This window comes from Perca fluviatilis, chromosome 8 (genome assembly GCF_010015445.1).
Source record: "Perca fluviatilis chromosome 8, GENO_Pfluv_1.0, whole genome shotgun sequence".
NCBI lineage: Eukaryota > Metazoa > Chordata > Actinopteri > Perciformes > Percidae > Perca > Perca fluviatilis.
Window position 1 is genome coordinate 413,168 of NC_053119.1, and position 19,634 is coordinate 432,801.

Below are 19,634 nucleotides of genomic sequence, written 5' to 3' on the forward strand. Positions count from 1 at the left end.
GCTGTTGGGGGACTTTAATTTAAATTGGGCTGATCCTTGTACTCTCACTGAACGTAACATGTTCAATGGTGTAAACTTTACACAAATTATTAAAGAGCCTACAAGAATCAGTCCAAGTAGTAAAACTCTTCTTGATTGGATATTAGTCACACACCCCAACAGAATAATAAAATCTGGTGTTCTCTCAGACTGTTTCAGCGACCATTCAATTATATATTGCATTTGGAAAATTTCAACTCCTCATCTTGCTCCTAAATATATTAGGATCCGTGACAGGAAATTATTTAACAGTGATTTGTTTATAAATGATGTGAGTAGGATAAATTGGAATAGATTTAGCCTAATTCCTGATGTGGAAGCTGCATGGAATTTCTTTTATACTGAATTTATGCAAGTTATTGATAAGCATGCCCCATGGACAACTATTAAGGTTAAAGGTCATCATTTACCTTGGGTAAATGGGGATCTTATCAGTTTGTTTAAACAGAGGGATAGGGCTTGGAATAAACACAAACATACACAACTTGATAGTGATTGGGAGGAATACAAACGGCTTCGAAACATTTGCACCACCCAAACAAGAAATGCTAAAGCCAATTACTACAGAAATAGTTTGTCCAATGACTTCAGTAATCCTAAACAATTTTGGAAAAAAATGAATACCCTACTTGGTAAGTCTAACAGTACTACGAGTAACATGACAATCAATAATGAAATTGTTAATGATCCAGCGGTGAGCGCTAATGCATTTAGTCTGCATTTCTCCCAAACACCGCAGGTACAGTCATCGCTCTATCCTTCAAAGTCGAATGTTAATCCTCAGCACTACAATAGTCCCTTCACATTTCAACAGGTTAGCTCAGCTGATGTCCAGCTGGCCATTAGCAAGCTATCCTCTAGTAGTGGACCTGGCCCTGACGGCATTGAGGGTAAGTTTATCAAACTTTCTTCACATGTTCTATCTTCTCCATTGGCTGAACTCTTTAACTTGTCTTTTTTAACTTGTGAAGTGCCTCTGGCATGGAAGTGCGCAAAAGTCATTCAATTACATAAAGGAGGGGACACCCTAAATATGAACAATTTCAGACCGATCTCGATAATTAATAGTATCGTAAAAATTTTTGAGAAAATTATTTTTGATCAATTATCTAACCATTTGTCTCTTAATGATTTACTATCTCAATGCCAGTCAGGTTTTAGGAAACATTTCTCAACTACCACTGCTCTTTTGAAATTTACAAATGATATTTTTTCTAGTTTTGATAATAATATTTGTACTGGTGCTATCTTTTTAGATCTTACAAAAGCATTTGATTTAGTTGATCACTATCTACTTTGGATAAACTATATTCAATTGGTCTCTCCCGTACATCTCTTCTTTGGTTCAACTCATATTTTCATCATCGCCGGCCAATGTGTGTCCGTTAGGGGCAGTCAGTCAAATTTTACAGGTATAGATAAAGGCATACCCCAGGGTTCTTCACTTGGCCCTTTATTATTTTCCATTTTTATCAATGACTTACCACTCTGTTGTTCAAGATGTGATATTCATCTTTACGCTGATGATACAATTATATATTGCTCGAAACCAAATATATCAGACATCAATTATTCTTTACAACATGACTTTGATTCTGTACAGCAGTGGCTGACATCTAATAAACTCTTGCTGAATAAATCAAAATCTTACTGTATGCTTTTCCAGAAGAAAGATAGAAATGATCTTAATCTTCATTTTTTGGATTCTTCTCCACTAGAGCCAACCAAAAAATTTAAATATCTTGGTGTTTGGCTGGAACCTGATCTTTCATTTAAGGCTCATGTACATGCGCTTAACAACAAACTTAGCTTTCGGGTTTAAGACATTATATCAATCAATAGGCTGCTTTAACTATCAGGTTAGGAGAAGAATAGTTTCTCAGTTGTTGCTACCTATTCTGGACTATGCAGATATTATATATGCTAACACTACTGCCACTTGTCTACATTCGCTTGATGTGATATACAACAGCCTGTGTCGATTCGTCCTGTGCTGCCCCTATAGGACACATCATTGTGTGATGTATGAACAGCTGTCCTGGCTTGCACCCTCAGCCAGAAGAAAATATAATTTGCTTCAGTTCACTTTTAAATGTATTTACTTTCAATATCCGTATTATTTATCACAATATTTAGTGCCTTACAGTTCACAATATAGCCTTCGTCACAATGGACAGATCTTCTTCACTGTGCCTAGAGTAAATAGAGAAGTTGGGAAGTATGCTTTTTGTGTTAGAGCTCCTTGTGATTGGAACTGCCTTCCTGCATCTATTCGTTCGCTTACGTCTTTTCCTCTGTTTCGAACCGCTCTGTTAACACATCTTCAGAATACTTGTCTATGTTTCTAGATTTTCAGATTTGTAATTAATATGTGTCATGTAATGTATGTGAGTAGGCAATGTATGTGAGTAGGCTATACATGAATGAGCTTATGTACATAAATGTCAATTGTATGTTAAATTCGTCAGTTATATGAGGGAATATTGTGTTATATGTTAAATTAGTCGGTTCTCAGACTTTCTACATGTTATAGGGATGGGGGTAGGGATATTGAGAGCTTATCTGGGTGTAGAGTGTGCATGCGTGTTTTTTTTTTTTTTTTTTTCATCTTTTTTCTGTTTGATTGTATCTACTCTGTTGTTCTGCTGTTCTGTTGCTCTATACATGATCCGGAGGACCCCCATGAAAACGAGATGCTGCATCTCATGGGGCTGATCCTATAATAAATGTTCATAAAATACCCGCGCAAAGTCACCGTTTGGGCTGGTGGACTACTACCAAACGCCGCTGCCCTGACAAAGCGCCAGGGCCTGCATCTCCTCTCTTCCTGCTAGCTAAATGGCCCGTGTGTGAGAGCGCGGTCAGCGAGCTTGTTACACCAGCAATCTCTTACCAAATGTTACACACATGTCACGCCACTTAGCTATACAACATCTAACTATGTGTTTTATAAAGCTAACAACGGTGTCCGATTTCAAGTTAATGAATATTTGTGAGCTGTACGGGTTTCGTTAGCTGCGACTGTCCCTGCAATCCTATGTGTACAGATTGCGCTAGTTAGCTTCATTTTTGGTCGTAATTTGAGTATATTTACAGTTTGAATTTCGCGCCACCACTTATACAACATCTAACTATATGTTTTATAAAGCTAACAACTGTGTCCGATTTCAAGTTAATGAATATTTGTGAGCTGTAAGGGTTTCGCGTTGGCGACTGTCCCTGCAATCCTATGTGTACAGATTGCGCGCTAGTTAGCTTCATTTTTGGTCGTTAATTTGAGTATATTTACAGTTTGTATTTCGTCACCCCACTTATACAACATATAACTATATGTTTTATAAAGCTAACAACGGTGTCCGGATTTCAAGTTAATGAATATTTGTGAGCTGTAAGGGTTTCGTTAGCTGCGACTGTCCCTTCAATCCTATGTGTACAGATTGCGGCTAGTTAGCTTCATTTTTGGTCGTAATTGAGTATATTTACAGTTTGAATTTCGTCACGCCACTTATACAACATATAACTATATGTTTTATAAAGCTAACAACGGTGTCCGATTTCAAGTTAATGAATATTTGTGAGCTGTAAGGGTTTCGTTAGCTGCGACTGTCCCTTCAATCCTATGTGTACAGATTGCGGCTAGTTAGCTTCATTTTTGGTCATAATTCGAGTATATTTACAGTTTGAATTTCGTCACGCCACTTATACAACATCCAACTATATGTTTTATAAAGCTAACAACGGTGTCCGATTTCAAGTTAATGAATATTTGTGTGCTGTATGGGTTTCGTTAGCTGCGACTGTCCCTGCAATCCTATGTGTACAGATTGCGGCTAGTAAGCTTCATTTTTGGTCGTAATTGGTTATATATTTACAGTTTGAATTGGCCACGCCACTTATACAACATCTAACTATATTTTTTATAAAGCTAACAACGGTGTCCGATTTCAAGTTAATGAATATTTGTGAATTCCAGAGGAATTCTAAGAGGAGGCTAGCTAGCTCTCATTGATAGAGCTCCATCCAGCCGCAGGCTCTATCATTGAGACTCATGGACAAGCGGCGTTTATTTTCCCAATCGTTTGTTTAAATAACTCAACACATTATAATTACACACATAAGATTAACTAGAATCTGTAGTAAGAGAATAATGGCGTAACAAGCTCGCTGACCGCGCTTTCACTCACATACACCGGGCATTTAGCTAGCTAGCAGGAAGAGGGGAGTTGCAGGCCCTGGAGCTCTGTCAGAGCAGCGGCGTTTGGTAGTAGTCCACCAGCCCAAACGGTGACTTTGCGCGGGTATGAGGTGCTGTGGGCTGCAGCAGCCGTGCCGGAGCTCAATCGGGCTCACAGCAAGCCAGTGTTACACCAGGGTCTGTGGAGGAAGGCAGGCCAGGCGGCGAGGCAGCAACACAGGCAGCACCAGCCTCTGAAGTCCGACACAGTCGGACAAAATTTGCAATTAGACATCAATTTTCGTAAAACGGCCCATATTTGACCTCTAAGTAGTTGATTTCTCGCATAAATAATTCTCAGAAGTGAATTTAATGGTAAAATAGCATATGAACAATGTATACATTTTCTGAGATCTGCGCACCTAGATTCGAAGACTAACTGATCTCAGGTCAGTTGTGTAGCCTATGTAAATGTAGCGGCGGACGTTCTCTTAATACACCCATGGGCTGACAAAGGTTCCGGTTTTTGGGAGGTTGACGTCAACTTCCAGCTTTGTTGGGATTCGCCCGTTTTCAGCGGCAGTTTCAAAATATGAAATTTTCATAGTAAAAGGGTGTCAATGGGATTTTGAGCTTCTATGTATGTCCTATTTACCCACCGAACTGTCGTTATTCAACTATGACAGGGTAAAATCGGTTTTGCATTCTATCACCCCTTTAAGAAAGTTCTGGCACATCCAATCATTAATTTGTTCAATGCACATATTTAATTGTTGTATTGGGCTATAGTTCCCTGGCGATAAGGTTATGTAAATTTGTGTGTCATCTGCATAACTATGGTAAGTTATTTTGTTGTTTTCCATAATCTGAGCCAGTGGAAGCATGTAGATGTTGAACAGAAGAGGCCCCAGAACTGAGCCTTGGGGAACTCCGCATGTCATGTTTGTATGCTCAGATGTATAATTACCTATAGACACAAAGTAGTCCCTATTCTTTAAATAGGATTCAAACCACTTTAGTACTGAGCCAGAAAGACCAACCCAGTTTTCCAATCGGTCAAGCAATATGTCATGGTCTACTGTATCAAATGCAGCACTAAGATCAAGTAATACTAAGACTGAAATTTTGGATGTCATTAAAGACTTTAACAAGAGCTGTCTCAGTGCTGTGGTGTGGTCGAAAACCTGACTGGAAGGCATCAAAACTGTTGTTTAGCAATAAGAAAAGGTTGAGTTGTTGAAAAACCACTTTTTCTATGCTTTTACTTAAAAATGGAAGGTTTGATATTGGCCTATAGTTGCTCATTAGTGTCGTGTCTAGATTGTTCTTTTTTAGGAGTGGCTTGATGACTGCAGTTTTCAGGGCCTGTGGGAAGATACCTGAGAGCAGAGATGTGTTTACAATCTGTAGAAGATCAGAAGCCAAACACTTCGAAACATTTTTGAAAACACCCTTTGGTAGAATATCAAGGCAACAGGAAGAGGTTTTCAGATGTTGTATAATGTCCTCCAGGTTTTCAAGGTTGATCGTATGAAATTGTGTCATGTTGGAATTTGTTTTGCGTGCATACTGTGACAACACATATCCTGTACTTGATATGGAGGCACTGACTGTTTGTCTAATTTTCTGAATTTTGTCTGTGAAGAAGGAGGCAAAGTCGTTGCAAGCCTTGGTAGACAACAGTTCAGATGCTACCGGTACTGGAGGGTTTGTTAATCTATCAACAGTAGCAAACAAAGCACGTGAATTATTATTGTTTCTGGCGATAATGTCAGAGAAAAAGGACCGTCTTGCATTTCTTAGTTCCAGATTATAAATGCGAAGTCTCTCTTTATAAGTGTTATAATGGACCTGGAGATTAGATTTTCGCCAACTGCGTTCAGCTTTTGGACACTCTCTTTTTTCTGTTCTCACACCTATAAAATTTCTCCATGGAGATCTTTTCTTACCAGAGACAGCTTTGACATTAGTGGGAGCAATAGCATCACTAACATTCGTAATTTTACAGTTGAAATTATCTACCAGCTCAGTGACTGAGGCCCCAGTGAGGGTGGGTGTAGAGGAGAAAAGCTGAATGAATGATTCACTGGTGTTTTCAGTGATATAACGTTTTCTGATTAACTTTGTTTGAACACTTTTGGGCACAGAGATAGTGCCGTTAAAGAAAACACAGGAATGATCAGAGAGAGCAACATCAGTCACCACAACCTTGGGAATGTTCAGACCCTTGGAGATAATCAAGTGAGAAGGTGAGATGGTGAGATGTTGAGATGGTGAGAAGGTGAGATGGTGAGAGGATGAGAGGATGAGAGGGTGAGATGGTGAGAGGGTGAGATGGTGAGAGGGTGAGAGGGTGAGATGGTGAAAGGGTGAGAGGGTGAGAGGGTGAGATGGTGAGATGGTGAAAGGGTGAGAGGGTGAGAGGGTGAGATGGTGAGATGGTGAGAGGGTGAGAGGGTAAGAGGGTAAGAGGGTGAGAGGGTGAGAGAGTGAGAGAGTGAGAGGGTGAGAGGATGAGAGGGTGAGAGGGTGAGAGGGTGAGATGGTGAGATGGTGAGAGGGTGAGAGGGTAAGAGGGTAAGAGGGTGAGAGGGTGAGAGAGTGAGAGAGTGAGAGAGTGAGAGGGTGAGAGGATGAGAGGATGAGAGGGTGAGAGGGTGAGAGGATGAGAGGGTGAGAGGATGAGAGGGTGAGAGGATGAGAGGGTGAGAGGGGTCTTACGGGTGCGTCCGTGGGTGGAGGTGCTGGTTTGGGACGTCCCGCTGCAGGTGCTCACCAGCACGGTGTAGAGTCTGCCGGGCACCAGGCCGCTGAACACACACTCGCTCTGCGTCGCCAACACCGTCTGGTTCTGCACGAACGCGTTGTTGTGCTTGATGGACACCACGTAGAAGTCAAAGTCTCCGGCCGCTGGGCGCCAGTACACCTTTAGGTAGTCGTCCCGAGCGGCATGCGTCGCTGTCGGATTCTGGACCGGCGCCGGCTCTGAGAGAGAACAGAGACGGGGGGACGGGGGTGATATATGTGACCCAGAAAGTGATATACATGACCCAGAAAGTGATATATGTGACCCAGAAAGTGATATACACACGTTACAGGCTGGGTACAGATGTTAAGACTGTCCTGCGCCTGAAAATATGTCCCGGGGGGGCCAGAAAGTGATGTATGTGACCGGTGATTGCAGAGATTTTTTTTTTTTATAGGGTTGTTGGTTTTTAGTTTGTGTGTGTTTTTTTGGTTTTTTTTGTTTTTTTTTTATAGGTAGGGCATGAAGGGATGCAGCTACGGCAACAACAGTTAAGTTTAGAAAAAAGATCGTGGTTTGGATCAAAACACTCTCGAGGAACAAAGACGCGTTTCCTGGGTGAAATATTTAAAATAATATTATTATATTAGCCTAGATTTTGTGAGAATTAGCAGAACTTCCAATCGTATACACTCCGTGCGTTCATGGACATCGGAAAAACGTTTTTCCAAGTGAAAACGTCACCATTCACATAACGTCCTGTGGGAATCAGAGGAGGGAAACTCGGGCTGGATTTTGATACCCGAGTTTCCCAGTTGGTGACGCGTTGTTGACAACTGACGTTTGATGGAGGCGACTTTGGTTCACTGAACATATTTTAATGATAATAAACTGTTTATTGTGGAGAAATGCCTCTGCCAAGAAACATGCACGGACATAATATGTTTAAAATTATTTATAAATAGGCCTATGTATAAAAAACAACACATTATCCGTGTCTTTTCCCGTTCGTTGTCTGTGCTGTTTGGATGCTCGTATAAGAAAACAGCAGAGAATCTTTTTGTTATTGTGGCCTCCATGTTTTCACCACCTGATGCTCTCGGCTACGGCCAACCGTTGGTGGCAGTCACGCAAAAAGTTGTTATGCCAAACGCCAACATAACAGAAGAAGAAGAACGCGCATCCTGACCATGTGAACGCTGCCAGTCGGAAAAACAACGTAACCAGGTTATTCCGAGGTGGCATGAACGCAGCACGTATCCCTGTGACTCAGGAAGTGATGTATGTTACAGGAAGTGATGTATGTTACAGGAAGTGATGTACGTACGTGTCCTCTGCTGGACGACGGTGTGGCTGAGCTGGGTGCCGCTGCGGGCGCCAACGGAGACGTTGTAGAGGCGTCCGGACACCAGTGAGTTGAAGACACACTCGGTGCTGGACGTGGAGACGGAGGCGGTGTGGAGCGTCTTCCTGCCGTCGCTCAGTGTCACCACGTAGCCGTCCACGTCTCCAGCAGCAGCGCGCCACGACACGCTCAGGAAGTCCATACGGCCATTATTACTGACCATCACCTCGGCAACCGCAGCCGGAGCTGGGGGGGGAGGGGGGGGAGAGACAGAGAGAGAGACAGAGAGACAGAGAGAGAGAGAAAGAGAGAGACAGAGAGAGAGAGAGAGAGAGAGACAGAGAGAGAGAGACAGAGAGAGAGAGACACGTTTATTTTTAGAGCTTTTTAGAACATTTTGTTATTATTGACGCTTTGTCAACGTTTTCAACGAAAAGTCAAGGAGGTGGGGGAGAGAGCCAGCCCAGCAGCTTGGTTGAACTTGGTTGACAGAGTGGGCCAGCTGACCAATCAGAGCAGACTGTGCTGTTCAGGAAGGCGGGCCAAGAGCTCAGACAGAATGGGCATTGTGCGAAACATAATGTTTTTTAAACATCGAAGCTTTTAAAACTACTCCAGGATAACTCAAGAGTACAAATATGAGGTACATAATAATAAGGGCTCTTAAATCTTCAAAAGTTCTCCCTGAGCAGTAAAATGTTTGTATTGCAGTTTAACAATGAAGCTCGCTCTCGTCCTGACAGGAAGTCCTTGACCAACAGGAAGTCTCTGACCTTCACAGGTTTCTTGTTGTTGTCGACACTTCCTGAAAATTCCTGACAAATTCCTGCTTTTCAATCATATCCTGCTGTTAGATCAACACACACATTTGTGTCTGTAGGTTCACCATAAGTTAGCTTTAGATAAGCCTCATTTGCAGATTCTATTAGAACATTTTACAAAACTTGTAACACAAAAATAATTTTCTCATTATCAGTAATCAGCGGGAGAAGCTTCATGCTTATATCTGTTAAAATATTTCCCTGTTAACCTGACATGTCTCTCCTTAACCACAAAGTTGTCATATTGTTTGTTATGACGTCTTGAAAAGACTGATATGCAGATTTATGTTTCTGCGTCTTTGTAACCTGCAGTGAACCTGTGCAGTCTAATCTGGGAATAAGTAATAATCAGTGATCAATCATCAGATGTTAATAAACTTTACAAATAGTTTGTTTTGCAGACTTTAGAAAGTTAGTTTTGTAGACTTTAGAAAGTTAGTTTTGCAGACTTTAGAAAATGAGTTTTGTAGACTTTAGAAAGTTAGTTTTGTAGACTTTAGAAAATTAATTTTGCAGACTTTAGAAAGTTAGTTTTGTAGACTTTAGAAAGTTAGTTTTGCAGACTTTGAAAGTTAGTTTTGCAGACTTTAGAAAGTTTGTTTTGTAGACTTTAGAAAGTTAGTTTTGTAGACTTTAGAAATTTTGTTTTGCAGACTTTAGAAAGTTTGTTTTGCAGACTTTAGAAAGTTAGTTTTGTAGAATTTAGAAAGTTAGTTTTGTAGAATTTAGAAAGTTAGTTTTGTAGAATTTTGAAAGTTAGTTTTGTAGACTTTAGAAAGTTAGTTTTGCAGACTTTAGAAAGTTAGTTTTGTAGAAAGTTAGTTTTGTAGACTTTATAAAAACTTAGTTTTGTGAATAATCCATTTGTTTTCTGCTGTTAGAGGTCTTACCGGTGCGTCCCTCTGCGACAGTCTGTCTGGATGTCTGTCCGGCTCTGACCGAGGTTAACACCACCCGGTAGAGAGCGCCAGGTCTCAGAGCGTGGAACACGATGCTGGTGGCGTCCGCCGGCACGCTCTCGTTCTTGATGACGCTGCTGTCATGCACCAGCAGGACGCGGTATGAGTCCAGGTCTCCAGCGGCGCGTTCCCACTGTGTCTGCAGGCTGTCAGTGCTGCCGAGGTTAGAGACCCGCAGACCACCGACCTGGGCCGGACCTGACAGGAAACACAGACACAACGTCACAAACACACACACACAGACACACAACATCACACACACAGACACAACATCACAAACACACAGACACATCACACACACAGACACAGACACATCACACACACACAGACACAACATCACAAACACACAGACACAACATCACATACACACACACTGACACATCATACACACACAGACACATCACAAACACACAGACACACAGACACACAGACACAACATCACAAACACACAGACACATCACACACACTGACACAACATCACACACACACAGACACAACATCACAAACACACACACAACATCACACACACACACTGACACAACATCACACACACACAGACACAACATCACAAACACACACAGACACACACACACAACACACACACACACAGACACACACACACACACACACACACACACACACACACACACACACACACACAGACACATCACAAACACACACAGACAACATCCCCCACACACACACACACACACATCTCACACACACACACAGACACAACATCACACACACACAGACAACATCACACACAAAGACACAACATATCAGGCAATACCATTTTCGAGGTGTAAAATTTAAATTTGGCTGATGTTGATGCTTATACCAATGTTTGTTGTTTTCTTTCCCCCGAGATAAACAAATAAATCCTATCACAGACATCATAGAATCCTGTTTGAGCACTCATACGGGGAAGGAAAGGGTCACACAGTGACTTCGGGGAAACAGGAGGATTTTCTGTTTTTTCTCCGTCATCTCAGACTCCGGCAGTGGACATGGTGTCTGGAATAGTCAAGCTGCATGCTACCAGTAAGCTAACGTTACCCTTTCGTAAGCTGCTGAAAACTGCTGCTGGAAATCTAATTTCCTTGCGGGAGTCATCCCAAAAGGATCAATAAAGAGAAGTCGAAGTCGAAGTCGAAGTGTCTTTAGCTGCATGCTAACGTTACCAGCCAGTAAACTATGCTGTCCTCGAGTATTTTACCTTCTCGAATGTTGCGGTTAACATGGGTTAAGTTTGTCTGTGCTCTCATTGCCTCCAGGCCAATTCTCCGTTTTTATTTGCTTTCAGGTAATTGTTGTACATTTGAAATGTCTCAGGAATGAAGGCAACATTAAGGCATCGGCTACTGCGCATGTCCCCTTATTTGCAGATGGGCAAATGAAAATACATACTCAAAAATAGAGGTACAGTGCCTTGTGAAAGTATTCGGCCCCCTTGAACGTTTCGACCTTTTGCCACATTTCAGGCCTCAAACATAAAGATATAAAACTGTAATTTTTTGTGAAGAATCAACAACAAGTGGGTCCCAATTATGAAGTGGAACGAAATTCATTGGCTATTTCAAACTTTTTTAACAAATAAAAAACTGAAAAAGTGGGCGTGCAAAATTATTCAGCCCCTTTACTTTCAGTGCAGCAAACTCTCTCCAGAAGTTCAGTGAGGATCTCTGAATGATCCAATGTTGACCTAAATGACTAATGATGATAAATAGAATCCAGCTGTGTGTAATCAAGTCTCCGTATAAATGCACCTGCTCTGTGATAGTCTCAGAGGTCCGTGTAAAGCGCAGAGAGCATCATGAAGAACAAGGAACACACCAGGCAGGTCCGAGATACTGTTGTGGAGAAGTTTAAAGCCGGATTGGATACAAAAGATTTCCCAAGCTTTAAACATCGCCAGGAGCACTGTGCAAGCGATAATATTGAAATGGAAGGAGTATCAGACCACTACAAATCTACGAAGACCCGGCCGTCCCTCTAAACTTTCAGCTCATACAATGAGAAGACTGATCAGAGATGCAGCCAAGAGGCCCATGATCACTCTGGATGAACTGCAGAGATCTACAGCTGAGGTGGGAGACTCTGTCCATAGGACAACAATCAGTCGTATACTGCACAAATCTGGCCTTTATGGAAGAGTGGCAAGAAGAAAGCCATTTCTTAAAGATATCCATAAAAAGTGTCGTTTAAAGTTTGCCAAAAGCCACCTGGGAGACACACCAAACATGTGGAAGAAGGTGCTGTGGTCAGATGAAACCAAAATCGAACTTTTTGGCGTAAAAGCAACACAGCTCATCACCCTGAACACACCATCCCCACTGTCAAACATGGTGGTGGCAGCATCATGGTTTGGGCCTGCTTTTCTTCAGCAGGGACAGGGAAGATGGTTAACATTGATGGGAAGATGGATGGAGCCAAATACAGGACCATTCTGGAAGAAAACCTGATGGAGTCTGCAAAAGACCTGAGACTGGGACGGAGATTTGTCTTCCAACAAGACAATGATCCAAAACATAAAGCAAAATCTACAATGGAATGGTTCACAAATAAACATATCCAGGTGTTAGAATGACCAAGTCAAAGTCCAGACCTGAATCCAATCGAGAATCTGTGGAAAGAACTGAAAACTGCTGTTCACAAACGCTCTCCATCCAACCTCACTGAGCTCGAGCTGTTTTGCAAGGAGGAATGGGCAAAAATGTCAGTCTCGATGTGCAAAACTGATAGAGACATACCCCAAGCCACTTACAGCTGTAATCGCAGCAAAAGGTGGCGCTACAAAGTATTAACTTAAGGGGGCTGAATAATTTTGCACGCCCAATATTTCAGTTTTTTATTTGTTTAAAAGGTTTGAAATATCCAATAAATTTCGTTCCACTTCATGATTGTGTCCCACTTGTTGTTGATTCTTCACAAAAAATTACAGTTTTATATCTTTATGTTTGAGGCCTGAAATGTGGCAAAAGGTCGAAAAGTTCAAGGGGGCCGAATACTTTCGCAAGGCACTGTACGAGACAAGAATGTTTCTGTACTTACAGGTACAATTCAACATTCAATGTTCCCTTAAAAGTACAAGTGTTTTTTAAGAGGCCAGAAATGTAAATTTTGACTAATTAAAGGGTACAATATGAAAACTACCAGAACTGAAGGGTACACAATTTTTTTTGAAAAGGGTACCTCTCCTTCGACAAGCAGTACTGTATTTGTGAATACAGCGAACATCGGACATTTCTGATTTCCAGCCGATGCATCAGTGCATCCCTAATTACTGAAATTGATACCTGTAAATGATTTATAATATCATATGAAATGTAAATACATACGTGTCCGGGCAGTCACAGCGGCAGAGCTGCTCACGTTGCCACTGTTGGTTGTGACGGTGATGGTGTACAGGCATCCTGAGGTCAGGATGTTGAAGGTGCACTCTCTGGCCTCCCCGGAGAGATTTCTCTGAGACAGGATGGCGCTGGCGTTCGTTTGGCGGAGCACCACGGTGAAGCCGTCCCATTCACCGAGCGGGCGACTCCACACAACGCTAACAGAGGTTTCATCAGCGTGGCGGACACGCAGCTGCTGCACGGGTCCAGGGGCTGGGGGGGAGGGGGAAATCACATAATAAAACATTATTATATTCTTTATTACTTAGTTTGTTATGAACCCTGGACTCTCTGTCTCCATGTTTGTGTGTCTGAGTGTCTGATGGAACAACAGTCTCTGAAACTGGTCCAGTATTAAACCAGAACCAAGCTGTAATGTAACCCTACAGGACTAATGTTCAGCAGCAGTTAGAGTCCACTAAAAGTTCTGTTGTTGCTGCTGACAGACTCACATTATTATTCTAAGTTTAACATGAAACAACCCTGAAATCCCCATCACCAAACCCACCAGACTCCATGTAAATAATCATTGTAAAACACTTCATTCAAAGTGGACAGAAACTAAATAAAACTATCAAAAGCCATCTTGGTTCATCTTTCCACTGTTCCAACAATCACCACTCTGGTTTGGTTGAAATAAACTCTTAATTCACCCATTTACATGTGGAGATATGCTGGCTCTATACGCACTAAAAGTCCTGATTATTTACATGGAGTCTGGTGGAGATATGCTGGCTCTATACACGCTAAAAGTCCTGATTATTTACATGGAGTCTGGTGGAAATATGCTGGCTCTATACACGCTAAAAGTCCTGATTATTTACATGGAGTCTGGTGGAAATATGCTGGCTCTATACACGCTAAAAGTCCTGATTATTTACATGGAGTCTGGTGGAGATATGCTGGCTCTATACACGCTAAAAGTCCTGATTATTTACATGGAGTCTGGTGGAAATATGCTGGCTCTATACACACTAAAAGTCCTGATTATTTACGAAAGCGTTGAAAGAAAGCACCTAATGCATCGAAAGTGCCTTCTCAGTCACTTAGATACAAATACAAAAGGAAAATAGGGTACAGGTCGAAAAATAACGAAGTTACCCTTTAAGAATATCCCATAATACCTGTGAATGCCTGTTTGGAGGCAGAGCTCTGCAGGCCGACGGCCTCGGTTACCACGGTGATGGTGTACCGTGTCCCAGGCTGCAGGCCGTGCAGCTCAACGGAGGCAGCGCTGTTTGGCAGAGTGACATTCTCCAGCAGAACCTTGTCCCGGTCCATCAGCAGAACCCTGAAGCGCTCGCTCCGGCCCAGACCGGCCCGCCAGGAAACGCCGAGACCGTCTGGGGCGGAGGGCGCCACCTGGAGGCCGCGGACGCACGCCGGCGCTGCAGGACGGACACAGAAATACACTTTAATATCCAGTCATACACTGTAAGAGAGAAATACGTAGAAAAAATGCATAATGTCCTAAATTTAAGATTTTTGTTGGGGGGCATTTTCGGCCTTTATTTTTACAGGACAGCTGAAGACATGAAAGGGGGGAATGACACGCAGCAAGAGGCCACAGGTCGGAGTCGGACCTGTGGCCTCTGTGTCGAGGAGTAAACCTCTATATATGGGCGCCTGCTCTTCCAACTGAGCTATCCGGGTGCCCATAATGTCCTAAATAAAAAGTTTATCCTTTATACCTTCAACGGACATTTCTGTTAACCCAAAAAAAACTAAATAGGGAAAAACACCTGTGAAAAATCATTACAGAAAATTCCTTCATATTAACACGGTATATTAGCCCGTCTTTCTACAGACCTTTCTAACAGAGCAGAAGGCGTCTGGGGTACGTGCAACCCTAGGGGTTTCAGAAACACTGTTGTAGAAAGTACTTTAAAGCAATTATTAAGTGAAAGTACAAGTATCTTACCAGAAAATGACTTTGGTAGAAGTTAAAGTCACCTTTTAGATGATTTACTTGAGTAAAAGTCTGATATTTACTGATCGAAAGTCATTTTCTGATACTTCTGATTAAATGTACCATTTATTGGCATAATATTCAGGGTTCCTGCATCTTCTTAAACATCGTACCCAAAGTCTGGCATCAACAAAGAGAAAAACAGAAACAGAATGTTCTTGTCTTTGGGAGGAAGAATCTTTCACTCCAACATATGAAAACATTTCTTGCAAATAACGAGTAACAATATGCTTAGTGCAAGTATAAGTATTCATTTTATTTAGGAAAAGTAGTGGAGTAAAAGTGAAAGTTTCCAGAAATATGAATAACGAAGTAAAGTACAGATAAGTGAAAATTATGTTTGTATTTGTACTTTGTTACACTAGTAGCCAGACCCCTTATCTGGTTAAATAGTAAGCAAAGGTTACAGGTGTGTAACGTTATCTTCATCACCTATTCAGAAACATTAGTTTTATTGATTATAATAAATGGATATTTGTAAAGGTTTCTGACCTGTGCGCAGCGACACGTTGCTCCTCTCTCCGTCCGTCCTGGACACCACGGTGACCCGGTACCGAGTCCCCGGGTCCAGCCCCGAGACCCGGCAGCTGAACCCGGTCTGGGACTCTCCGTCCGGGTCACAGGGCGTAACGCGGAGCGAACGGCGGCGTCTAAAAACGCTAAGTTGAAGTTACAGGACACGCCAGCGCGGCTGTGAAACGGCACCCACCACCCAGAAAACGCGTAACCACGCCCTGACAGCCGCGGATGTTCACGGAGCAGCGGGAAGCCTGGAACAGGAAGTGACATAATCAAAATATATAATATTACATGAACATCTCGAGCCTTTGCCTTGACTTGATTGACTGATTTTGCTCAGAGTTGGTGGGGTCGACTTCTTTGGACTTTTGTGTTTAGTATGCTGTTACAAATGGGTCCTATTTTAACAATCTGAGCCCACGGTGTGCAGCGCCTGGTGCAGGTGTATTTAGGGCGTGTCCAAATCCACTTCTGCTAGTTTGACGGTGGAAAAAAGGATCCGTGCGCCGGGCACATGGTTCAAAAGGGTTGTACTTAGTGTCTTCATTAATCAGAGGTGTGTTTTGGGTGTAACATGCAACCAACCAATCAGAGATCATCTCCCATTCCCTTTAAAAGCCAGGCGCGTTTGGAACTTGGAGCATTGCTGTTTTGATGGAGGATTTGCACCGTAATATTGTTATTTGTAATCTTCTGCATGTGTGTGTGCTGCTGTGTGTGTGTGTGTGTGTGTGTGTGTGTGTGTGTGTGTGTGTGTGTGTGTGTGTGTGTGTGTGTGTGTGTGCACTGCTGTGTGTCCCTGTGTGTGTAACAACCATAGTGTGCATGCTGTGTACGAGCCTAGGAGCATTTAAGTAGTTGTACATTTTTATTCCCAACTTCTTCTTGTATTCTATCCTATTATTATTTCATGTATATTGTATCCAATTATTTCATGTATATTCTGTATGTGTGCTGTGTGTCTGATATTTTGCTGCTGTAACACTGTAATTTCCCATTTTTGGGATCAATAAAAATCTATCTATCTATCATCTATCATTTTACTAATGTGCTGTTAAAATAACAATGAAATGCTGCGTTATTGACTTTAGACCAGGTTTTTGTTGGTCAAGGCGCGTACTTCCTCGCTCTACTGCAGATAGAACAATACTCCCAAGAATGCACCTGAACACACCTCCCTGTAAGACCAGCACGCCCAGAATGCACCTGAACACACCTCCTTTTAAGACCAGTACGCCCAGAATGCACCTAAAAGACCTCCTCCATATCAGAACCAACACGCCCAGAATGCACCTGAACACACCTCCCTGTAAGACCAACACGCCCAGAATGCACCTGAACCAGAACGCCCATGGGCCACAGATGGGCGCAGGAGCATTTGTTATTTAAACGACATGGGAGCTGGACGGTCTTCAACTAGCAAACACACTTGGGTCAGGCTTTGCGCCGTGCCGGAGTCAAGATAGAGCCCAAAGGGTTTAATGAGCATACATATGGTCTCATTTCGACATATGTTCAGGCAGTTGTTCAAATAATTTTTTTTAAATGAGTTGTAAGTGTATTCAGTGTGATCTTTTAGGAAACTGGTGAACTTGTCATTATTATTTGAGATAAGGGATACAAATTAAAAACAGTGGTCTGCTTGATTTCAAATTATAAGTTCAATTGCTGCCTTAAAAATATGAGTTAGCATTACTCACAGTGTCAAGTTCAAACAATAAGTGATCATTAATTAAACATCTATAAGTTAATTTCTTGAGTTGAAATAGTGTAGAATTGTGTGTTTGTTTGATAAGAGAAAGCAAGTTTACTTGAATGGAAAATGTAATATAGTTAGTTCTCTTAACTCACAACAACAAAATTGCAACATCATGAGTTGAAACAACTTTTCTTAAAGTTAGGTTTACTCACATTTTTAAGGCAGCAATTGAACTTAAGTTTTTAAGTTAACCACCTTAATAATTTTAGAGTGCAGGAAGAGAGACTCTATTACTAGAAATGTTCAACTTCCGAGTTGTTCAAGAGTAACAACTTCATACTTAAAGGGTAAGATTTTTTCCGAGATTTTGCGTAACTTCCAGCCGTAGCTGTATCTGGGGTGGCAGTAGCTAATTCCGTAGGGACTTGGGTTGTGTTGGTTCGCTGGTTCAAGTCCCAGTACGGACCAAAGTACAGAGTGTGGATTGGTAGCTGGAGAGATGCCAGCTCACCTCCTGGGCACTTCCAGGTGCTCTTGAGCAAGGCACTGTACAACCCAACCGCTCAGGGCGCTGGTCCAGCACTGGCAGCCCACTCACTCTGACATCTCTCCATTTGTGCATGAATAGGTCCTGAGCATGTCTGTGTGTATTGATTTCTAACACACAGAGTGTAAATTGTAATTTCCCCACTGGGGATCAATAAACAGTAGAATTATTATTATCTGACACTTATTTTAACATCTGCCTGTTCCTCCTCCAAACATTAAAACACCGATCCTTAAACTCACCTCATTCACACTCCAAAATAAAAGCATCAAACATGTTGTGGTGCTTCTGAACATCGCGGCCTCTGATTTAAATCCGTCCGTTCAAGGGAAAAAAAGTAAAGCTGGTGCATCCCCAGAGGAGCAGACATGCCGAGGATATAAAGTTAGAAAAACGTCTTTCTAAAGTTAGAAAAGCATCTCCAAAAACATCTCTAGAGAATGTAAAGGTAGAAAAACGTCTCTAGGGAATATAAAGGTAGAAAAACATCAAATAATGCAAATGGAGCGTGTGCTGCAGTCTGTCGTGTGGTGCCATCCAGACCGGACTGCATCCATCTTCCCCGTCATGCTGATCTGAGTCTGGGGTAAAAGAGGAGCTGAATGCTGTCTCAGATCATAGTTAAAATAATGCAGAGCAGATTTCTGCCTCTCAGTCACACTGATCCCACAGTTGAGACTCTGAGGACTTTCACTGTGAACAGAGGCAGGCCGACACCCCGCCCTGCCTTCCTTCCTGCCCGCCTGCACTTTCTCTGACGACCTTTAGCATCAAACTGAGCTCCGTCCATCAGAACCAACTATTGTTCTGCTGGAGTTATCCAATCAGGAAGCACCCCCAGAGACTCTATTAATAGAAAATGTTAAACTTTGGAGAAATAATCTCTTCAAAGAGTAACAACTTCATATTTTAAGGATAAATTCAATATGTTTCTACCTGGACCCTATTTTTCCAAATACACAAAAAAATAATATATATAAACCGAGGCAATGTTAGCAACAGTAGTTAATTGGCCTGCACGTGGTTCAATATTTAGCCATGTACACATAGACATAAAGTCTGAACATTTTAACAGCGATAGGTGGGACCTCCGTGTTTAACAATATATCTTTAGATGTTACAGTACAGTTATGGCTGAAAATGACAGGTAAAATAAACAAGAAAGGCCGTAATATTCGCTCTCTGTCTTGACCACATATAACTTCATGTTCAATTTGTCAATCATCTGGCATTTTAATAAATATATATATTCTGGAACTTAAAGACAGACATCTCTGATTCAAGTTCTTACCGGACACCCCACAGCGGGCCAGTTTCATGATAACAAGGGGCATGTTCAATCTCAAAACAGTGTGCACCATTTTCCTACATGGTTGAACGACATGTTTCCTCAGAATGGTGTACAACAGCGTGCAAAGAGC

At 42.0% G+C, this 19,634-nt stretch overlaps 1 protein-coding gene across 1 annotated transcript in view; it reads right to left on the reverse strand.

The window, feature by feature from the left end:
* The window catches only part of LOC120563704 (receptor-type tyrosine-protein phosphatase beta-like), a 60,006-nt gene that overhangs the window by 31,631 nt on the left and 8,741 nt on the right, over positions 1 to 19,634 (reverse strand). Inside the window, exons 3-9 of the mRNA XM_039808064.1 lie at positions 16,154 to 16,218; positions 15,941 to 16,098; positions 14,604 to 14,867; positions 13,426 to 13,692; positions 10,016 to 10,282; positions 8,287 to 8,550; positions 6,935 to 7,198 (exon numbers count right to left, since the gene is read on the reverse strand). Coding sequence (XP_039663998.1) covers positions 6,935 to 7,198; positions 8,287 to 8,550; positions 10,016 to 10,282; positions 13,426 to 13,692; positions 14,604 to 14,867; positions 15,941 to 16,098; positions 16,154 to 16,218 — 1,549 coding nt within the window. The remainder of the gene's footprint in view (positions 1 to 6,934; positions 7,199 to 8,286; positions 8,551 to 10,015; positions 10,283 to 13,425; positions 13,693 to 14,603; positions 14,868 to 15,940; positions 16,099 to 16,153; positions 16,219 to 19,634) is intronic.